General features: G+C 38.0%; 1 protein-coding gene across 1 annotated transcript; it reads right to left on the bottom strand.

Moving 5' to 3' along the window:
- Nucleotides 1-2,207: 2,207 nt before the first annotated feature.
- On the bottom strand, nucleotides 2,208-4,963 carry LOC148823730 (uncharacterized). Its single transcript, XM_088928095.1, has 4 exons — nucleotides 4,703-4,963; nucleotides 3,642-4,073; nucleotides 3,279-3,345; nucleotides 2,208-2,299 (listed from the first exon to the last, which is right to left on the bottom strand). Exons 1-4 carry the CDS (start codon nucleotides 4,961-4,963, stop codon nucleotides 2,208-2,210), a joined length of 852 nt encoding a protein of 283 aa, XP_088784221.1.
- Between the last annotated feature and the right edge of the window lie 4,328 nt (nucleotides 4,964-9,291).

Genomic DNA, 9,291 nt, shown 5'->3' with positions numbered 1-9,291 from the left:
TGATCTAAACTTTTCTCCAATTATGCATTCATTTGAAAAAAAACGTGACTTATGGTTGTTAAGAGACCTTTCTTTAAATGGTCGAATACTTTTGTCTAAATCTGAGGGTTTATCTAGATTAGTTTATGCTTCACTGGTTCTGGATGTACCACCTGCAACTATTAGGAAAATTGACTCCAAACTTTTCAAATTTATCTGGAGGAATAAACCCCATTATCTTAAAAGAAATTATTTGTCGTCCACAGGCAGAAGGGGGCTTAAATGCTTTAGACTTTAGGACATCTAATGCTATTTTTAAGATTAAATGGATACAAAACTATTTAAAAAATAAGCAAAGTATATGGCATATAATCCCCAATCTGATATTTCAAGAAGTAGGGGGTCTAGAGTTTTTACTAAAGTGTAACTTTGACATTGGAAAAATCCCCTTGAAACTTGCCAGTTTTCATAAAGTACTTCTGACGTGGTCACTTATGTATAAACATAACTTTTCCCCACATAGATTTACTATCTGGAAAAACAAATATATAAAAATGAGAAATAAAACCTTATTTTTTGAAAACTGGGTCAAGAATGATATAATTTGGATTAAACAATTAATCAAGGCTGATGGTAAAATATATAGTTACACCGAGTTTGTTAATAGATACAATATTTCTATTACTTTGGATCAGTATTTTACTGTAATTAATGCGATTTCTGGGGAAATATGAACTCTTTTAAGGAGTTGTAATAGTAGTCCTTTAGAAACATTGGAAGAATTTACAGCTCATATTAGACTACAAGGAAAGGATATTGTGAGTTGTGGATGTAATAACCAATTTGTGACAATAGCCCTGAAACTATTCAGCATTTGTTTTGGTTATGTCCCAGGGTAAAAATGTTCTGGACTAAGTTGCAGAATCATATTAAAAAAGAGACCAATATTGATATTTGTTTTGTTGAAAAAGATATTATGTTAAGTTTCAGCCCCAGTGAAAACAATATAAAAATTTTGTTTGTAATAAATTTAATTATTATACTGGCACGTTATCACATACATAAAATGAAGTGGTCTGGGAGGTACCCTGTGTTTGAGTATTTTAAAATGGAAGTAAAGGGGTATTTGCAGACTATTTCGAAATGCAAAAATATGAAAGCGGTGCGGACATTATTTTTATTTAATTTGTTTAATCTTTTTTCATAACTTGAATTGATGTAGTAGTATGTACCCCTGACGATATTTTTGTTTTGAATTGTTATATGTACTCTTGTTTGTATTGTAATGTTTGTTCTTTTGTTAAGCATAAATAAAATTTTTTTTTTTTTAAAAAAAGCAAAAAAAAAAACTTGTTGCTCACCGCGGTCCGTTTACCGTTTGCTCCCCTAAGCGGTCCAAAGGGAAACCAAAAACACAGAGTACATAAGTTCCTAGTTCTACAGTATATATACAGTATAGATGGAAAAATGAAATGCAACATTTTCTGGAATGAGAATACTATAGTTATAGCTTATGTACTTTCACAAAAAGTTGTCAAGTTGTTTTAAGCCCTCTGACCAGCAATACAGCTTGTGCAGTGAGGCATTGCAACTTGCCAATCACACAAAAGTTCATTAGGTGCACTTGTTGTTGCACAGTAGAACGTTGATAGTTCATCTGGCTTGCTTGGTTTTTCAGTAGCTAATTCAGTGGCTAAGTCATTCACGTAACTCGTCTAACCCTTTCTTCAAGGACATCAGGATATCGGCGTCCACATCATAGTTGGGTAGTTTGTTCCAGACCCCAAACCCTTTGAATAAAAATATGCATTTCCCTGTTTGGTAGATTATTTAAACCTCTTATATTTAAAAAAAATTCAAATAGTTTCCCCTAGTTCGTGTTTCACTACTCAATCTTATGAAGTGCACTACTGTAGGTCAGTAGCTTTGAGGATTTTGAATAGTTTGAATAGTTACTTGCTATAACTATGAATAGAATTATGAAGGCTAAGACTGTTTTATTTTTTTAATGGTGTAGTACACCAATAAGATATTTACAGACAACATTAAAACTAACAAACCATTTTGTGATTTAGTTGAAAAGTGTCTGGTCATGGATGTGGTAGTGTGCTCACCTATTTGAATAACACAACATTATACAAAAACATGAATGCAATTATTTTTATTTCAGAAACAGTAGATCAGCTAGGCAAATGAGGTTCCCATCATTAGAACTCCTTTTTTGATTCTTACAGGAAGGCTCTGGATAAAGCGGTCGACATCTTCGACAGCAAAGATGGTTTTTTTGGCATCTTCCTGGAGTTTGGAATTACAGGGATCCCTGGAAACACAGAGTGGTTTGACATGTCACTGTTCGAGTTTCTTTATTCCATGGCAGCGGGTCAGATAGACTTTGGATACAGTTCTTCCCAGCGGCATCTTAATGTCAGGTTTATTCAATAAGAAGCTATTTGATTAAAGGTGTGTGGTAATTTGGCTATTAGATTATTTCAGTCATTTCAATCACATTCATAACTATAATTCCTCTCATCTTCTATTGGACTATTCACCCCTGATCTGTACTATTACCTGTCCCTTAACCAGTTCAATACATGAATTTCCCTAAATGCCTATTGCCTTTAATTTAAGAAGAACATTATCAAAAGCATCTTTAAAATCTAATCATATCATTTTGTACGTTCTGTGTGTTTACTGCTGTGACTTGTTTGAAGAATTTTATTAAGTTGGTAAAGGAAGAATGACCTTTTCTAAAACCATACTGACTACTGCTAGGGTCTTATTTTCATATGAGCGATCCTGTTGTTTAGTTCTAAAGTGGTTTTCATAACTTTACTTGTAAAAGAAGTAAGATATATTAGCTTATATCTTGTCATAATAGTCACATTTAGTCATATTTACTATACCGAGAGATACTGTAGAAGGGAATGAGGGAGGGCACTGAAAATGGAGAAAACAGAGTACTGTTGAAGAGGACTGCCAAAGATTGATGCACTGGACAATGGACTATTTAGAAGAAGAGAGATCAGGTAAGAGTAGAGCTGCACAGTTAACCAATTGATCAGAGTGGAGTTTAGAGTTCTGCCTCACCATTCCCATGGAGGTAGCAGTGTCAATAAAAAGTGACGTTTGCAGAAGACTAAGGCCAATTTGTGTAAAAATCAGTTTGTTTTTTAAAGGATTCTAAATTTAGGATGAATTCCCCCATTCTACATAAATTCCATCCAATGTCTAATTCTGAACCACACTGGTCACTAATGTGCTACACAAAATAAAATCACAGTCACAAACTAAATACTCACCATCTGGAGTGTTCTGAGGCTTGTTCCTACTGAATCTGTCCAAACTAAAAACTTCTTTTTTGAAGAACTATGAGCACACAAAGAAAACAATTAAGGAATATTTCTTCCACAGGTATTATAATTGAACTGTTACGTACTGTATTGATCTTGATAAATTTGTAGTCATTATTCATACAGAATATTCAGCATTGGCCACCATAGCAGTTGCTATTCTTGTCGATTGCAATTAATAGAAATGTCTTCTAGAATATTATTTGATGTACAAATGAGCATTCTATTCCAATAATTTCTGTAGTGCTAATATTAAAAATACAATAATGCCCAAGTTAATTAATAATTAAAGTTTGGGTAACTAATCCATACCTTGTGTTTTTGAGGCTTGTTGTACTCATCAGGCACTTTAAAAGGTCCAAAGCTTTCACAGCTCCCGCGTCCACTGGATGTTCCCTGGGCTCTTAAGTTTTCCAAAGATGGATTTGTTTCATTCTGAATTCTGAAGTCTTTTGATCTATTACCCATGATCTTATGCTTTATCATGGAGCCAAACTTTTTCAAAGGATGTTTCTTGACTTTCTGGCTCACATTCACATCTTCATCCGGCGTATTAACTGCAAAGGGGATGTTGCTGTGCGAGAGAAGCCCTTCGCTCTCAGACGTTTTGGTCAGTTGCATTGGTGTCATGTAATGTTTTGCTATGTCAATGTGCAGACCACTCTTGCTTTGGGCTGGACTGAGATTTTTGTCCTTATTAAGGCTGGGATTGTACACATACCAAGATGAGTGTCCAGGCAACTCCTGTCACAAAAAAACAAAAAGTTACAGTTCAGTGATTGTTGTTTCATTTTTAGAAGTAAATCAAAACAAGTAACACTTCTCTTACAGAAAAGAAGATAAGGATTATGGGGTGTGTATATGATTTTAGCACTGACGTTAACACTAGAATAAAGGCAGACAATGAAATATAAAATAATAAATCAATGTGAATGTGAATGTTTACAATTGCATGTATAAAAAATAATGCATCTCAATTTTTTTTATGATGCAGACATCAGTTTGGAAATGTAGACAATACTGTGAGCAAGTCTCTCTATAGTAGCATTAACTCACCTGATTGCTTTTGTGCTAATTTAATAAGAAAGTGATAAAGCTGAAATCCACAGACAGGTGAGTTTAGTATTGTACGTACGCTATAAACTGACAATAGGGATATTTCTGAGATGTTATACAATATTAGGGAAAACAAATCTGGATTTGTAGTTTTATTGCATTGTAAAGGAAAATGCACAACATAACTATAATCATATTTACAAAATGAGTTCCATCTTCCAGTACTTTCTACACAAATGTCTGTTAATTAGGTACAGAACAGGTCCATCCTACTTTGATAAGAGAACTTTTTACAGGTTTGGAACTGTTGGTCATACCTCATCAACCACATCATGCGAAGAGGACTCCAGAAGTCGTGTTTTCATACTGTCTGGCCTCGAGGAGCTCTTCCTAGTCTTCTTAACTTTGTTCCCTGAAGCCTTACACTGCTGTACTACTTCTTGATCCTGGACTCTTTGAGCCAAATAATCTCCAGGCTTCTCTGGGGTCTCAGAAGCAGAGCAACCTTTTTTCTTATTAGAACAAGGTGTCACACCAACAGCTTCTCCTAGGGAACGCGATGAGCAGGGCTTATCCATAGTGTCTTCTGGCTGGAAACTGTTTTCAAAAACACTTTGGACTGTTGGAGAAAAGCCCTTTGGAGACTTTTTCATAGAAGACTGTAGTTTTTTACTTCTGACTGTAGTTACATTTGTGTCCACAATTTTGTCCTGTGTGGACTCACTGGTTTTCTGAGAAATGAGAGATTGTGAAGATGGAATTGAACACCCGCTTCGTAAACCATGAATTGCAATAGTTTCTTTAGCCACACAACAGGCCATTTCCTTGATCATTTCTGGATTCTGTGAGGCAATTCCTACTTGTAATACTTTCTTGCTGCCAATGGATTCCATCAGTTTGCTGTAAACAGAGCTAACAGTTTTCTTGATGGCTTGCTGTAATGGAAGATGTTCTTCAGCCTTTGGTTCACTGATGGTTAGAGTGGAAACCTTTGACAATTCCTTCAGCGCATCTTTGGTGAGTTTCAGTGCCAGGTCCCTGACCTGAGACTCGGACAGCTCTTCCACTTCCCCTGAATAATTTTCTGGGTTGGGGAAACCAGGGCGAATTTTCAAAAGCAGTTTTGCCATGATATCTTTCACTGCATCTGTTCGACACATAACAGGTGAAGGTTCTAACTGGTTCGTTTTGGTGCACATGAGCTGCTCAGTGCTCTGGGTTTCCATACCAATGGCAGCTTGAGGAGCATCTGAAGACTTGATATCTGAATGTTGGAACTTCATAATTTTTCTCACAAGAGAATTAACTATCTTTTTGGCCAGTGCCTCACTCTTGGCTGCTACTGCTTGCTGTAAGTTGTCTTTGGAACCAGCACTCTGCAGCAGTTCTCTGTAAATACAGCTGGCCACTTGTTTGACAGAAACCAGCTCACATTGGATATTGCTTCCCATTGTTGGATTACATTCTGAGGTATCTGGGGCTGTAAATAGTTTCGTCAGCACATTGTCAATAATGCCCACAGCAAATTCACTGAGCTCCCAACAAGATAAACTTTCCATAATCTGTTCTTGTTTCTCCTCCCGCTTTGGAGAAATAGGATGAATTCTTAAGAGCAGCTTAGTTACAATTTTTTTCACAATATCTGAATATGGTGGTGGAATATCAGAAGGTGGGTGAATATCAGAAGGGGGCTCTGAAGCTGACATTCCCTTTTTTTGGCAACCAAGGTTCAAGGTGTCATTTTCACTGCTGTTCACATCATTAGTGGCTTCATTTGTAATGGAGGAAGGAGAAGGACCTGAGGCTGAAGACTCAGCTGTTGAAAAGTACAGCTTTGAGAGCTCTTTAACCAAAGATACAATAATGGCATTGGACACTTCCTGATTTTTGGACATTACTGCTTTGTATAATGCAATAAGGGAGCCACTTTCTTGCAGCAAGTCATTGTACACTTTTTCAATCATTTGGTCTGCATCCGAAGGCTGAAGAAAGATGCATCTGTCATGCTCAGCTGTGCCTATAATAATTCCTGGAACAGCTGATAACTGCATGATCACAGATTCAGTAATACTTATAACCATTTCACTCAAGGTTTGCAGAGGTCTCTTCAGATCTTCAGTACTGGACTCGGGGCTGGAACAGTTTAGCTGAATTTTCTTTAGCAGATTATCTGTGACTCCATGTACTATTTCAGAAGAAACAAGAGAAATTGCAGAAGACTGAGCACTGGGTGTTGCCTCTTTGTTGTGCTCACTAGTGATTCTAATATCACTCATCAGCTCATCAACCTTCACATCATGCAAAAAGGACTCCAGAGGTTGTGTTTTCATACAGTGTGGCCTCGAGGAGCTCTTCTTAGTCTTCTTAACTGTCTTCCCTGAAGCCTTACACTGCTGTACTCCTTCTACATCCTGGACTCTTTGAACCAAATAATCTCCAGGCTTCTCTGGGGTCTCAGAAGCTAAGCAATCTTTTTTCTTATTAGAACAAGGTGTCACACCAACAGCTTCTCCTAGGGAACTTGATGAGCAGGGCTTATCCATAGTGTCTTCTGGCTGGAAACTGTTTTCAAAACCACTTGAGACTATTGGAGAAAAGCCTTTTGGAGACTTTGTCATAGAGGACTGTAGTTTTTTACTTCTGACTGTAGTTACGTTTGTATCAACAATTTTGTCCTGTGTGGACTCACTGGTTTTCTGAGAAATGAGAGTTTGTGAAGATGGAATTGAACGCCCACTTCTTAAACCTTGAATTGCAATTGTTTCTTTAGCCACACGACAGGCCATTTCCTTGATCATTTCTGGATTCTCTGAGGCAATTCCTACTTGTAACACTTTCTTGTTGCCATTGGATTCCATCAGTTTGCTGTAAACAGAGCTAACAGTTTTCTTGATGGCTTGCTGTGATGGAATATGTCCTTCAGCCTTTGGTTCACTGATGGTTAGAGTGGAAACCTTTGACAATTCCTTCAGCGCATCTTTGGTGAGTTTCAGTGCCAGGTCCCTGACCTGAGACTCAGACAGCTCTTCCAATTCCCCAGAATAATCTTCTGGTTTGGGGAATCCAGGGCGAATTTTCAAAAGCAGTTTTGCAATGATATCTTTCACTACATCTATTCGACCAATAACAGGTGAAGGTTCTAACTGGTCCGTTTTGGTGCACATGAGCTGCTCAGTGCTCCAGGTTTCCATATCAATGGCAGCTTGAGGAGTACTGGACTCAGGGCTGGAACAGTTTAGCTGAATTTCCGTTAGCAGATTATCTGTGACTCCATGTACTATTTCAGAAGAAACAAGAGAAACTTCAGAAGACTGAGCACTGGGTGTTGCCTCTTTGTTGTACTCACTAGTGATTCTAATATCACTCATCAGCTCATCAACCTTCACATCATGCGAAGAGGTCTCCAGAGGTTGTGTTTTTATACAGTCTGGCCTCGAGGAGCTCTTCTTAGTCTTCTTAACTGTCTTCCCTGATGCCTTACACTGCTGTACTCCTTCTAGATCCTGGACTCTTTGAACCAGATAATCTCCAGGCTTCTCTGGGGTCTCAGAAGCTAAGCAATCTTTTTTCTTATTAGAACAAGGTGTCACACCAACAGCTTCTCCTAGGGAACGTGATGAGCAGGGCTTATCCATAGTGTCTTCTGGCTGGAAACTGTTTTCAAAACCACTTCGTACTGTTGGAGAAAAGCCTTTTGGAGACTTTGTCATAGAAGACTGCAGTTTTTTACTTCTGACTGTTCGACCAATAACAGGTGAAGGTTCTAACTGGTCCGTTTTGGTGCACATGAGCTGCTCAGTGCTCCGGGTTTCCATATCAATGGCAGCTTGAGGAGTACTCGACTCAGGGCTGGAACAGTTTAGCTGAATTTCCTTTAGCAGATTATCTGTGACTCCATGTACTATTTCAGAAGAAACAAGAGAAACTTCAGAAGACTGAGCACTGGGTGTTGCCTCTTTGTTGTGCTCACTAGTGATTCTAATATCACCCATCACCTCATCAACGATCTCACTTGCTTCTCTGCTAATACTGGTCTCTGGTGAAAGGGATGAACATCGGGAAGCTGAATGTGTCAGCTTGGAAATGTTGGTCACCATAGAGCTGATTATGGTTTTGACCACTGTCTCATTTCTGGAGGCTACAGCTTTCTGTAGAACTTGTTGGGATCCAGTTTGACACAGCAATTCATTGTGAACAGAGCTGGCAACCTGCTGAATCTTGTGTGGTTCATGAAACACATCATTACCCTGTTTCACAACTGTTATCTCCTGGTTTTCGGACAAGTCCTGCAACACACTGTCAAAGAGGTCCACAGCTAGCTGACTCAGCAAAGACACAGACATCTTCCCTGGGATTTCTGTAGAAGTTTCCTCTTTTATCAAAGTAGGGTATATCTGCAATAGCAGCTGTGTTATGATGTTTTCCACAGTCTCAGTACACACTAAAGTCATATTAAGTGATTCTGTTGATTTAGCCATAGAAATTTCCTGGAGCCCAACTGAGGAAACCGGTTCAATATTCAACGGTTCTACAGGGACACTGAGTGGTTTGATTTCAGAACTGTTTTCAAGGTGGGAGTCTCTTTTCAGTTCCTCAGAAGAACTCTTCTCAATTTCTGATGTCACCCTGGCTGCTGGTATATTACCTATGGTAACAAAGAGCTTTTCATTTAATGATAGTAAAACAAAATATCAGAAAGTATGTACAATTGAAACAAAAACTAAATTATATTGAGAAGTAACGAATGACAGGCATCACAAAATATTTGAGTATAAAGCTTCATGTTCCTGTAAAACTATTACATCTTGGAGCTCAGGTAACTACATACAAAGAAGCAGCCACATTCACAGATACTGTATATATGACTATATTTACTCATTCTCTCATTCATAGTCATGACCTACAC

The sequence above is a fragment of the Atractosteus spatula genome, chromosome 11 (genome assembly GCF_055471065.1).
Source record: "Atractosteus spatula isolate fAtrSpa1 chromosome 11, fAtrSpa1.hap1, whole genome shotgun sequence".
Taxonomy (NCBI): Eukaryota; Metazoa; Chordata; class Actinopteri; order Semionotiformes; family Lepisosteidae; genus Atractosteus; species Atractosteus spatula.
This window is presented reverse-complemented; position numbering and strand designations above follow the sequence as displayed.

Excerpts from the sequence above, each read along its gene's own strand:
- LOC148823730 (XM_088928095.1), bottom strand. The coding sequence starts at position 4,963 with ATGGATAAGCCCTGCTCATCGCGTTCCCTAGGAGAAGCTGTTGGTGTG. Across the intron at positions 4,074-4,702 it reads CGCATGATGTGGTTGATGAG|GAGTTGCCTGGACACTCATC; the intron begins GTATGACCAACA and ends TTTTTGTGACAG. Across the intron at positions 3,346-3,641 it reads ACAAGCCTCAAAAACACAAG|TTCTTCAAAAAAGAAGTTTT; the intron begins GTATGGATTAGT and ends GTGTGCTCATAG.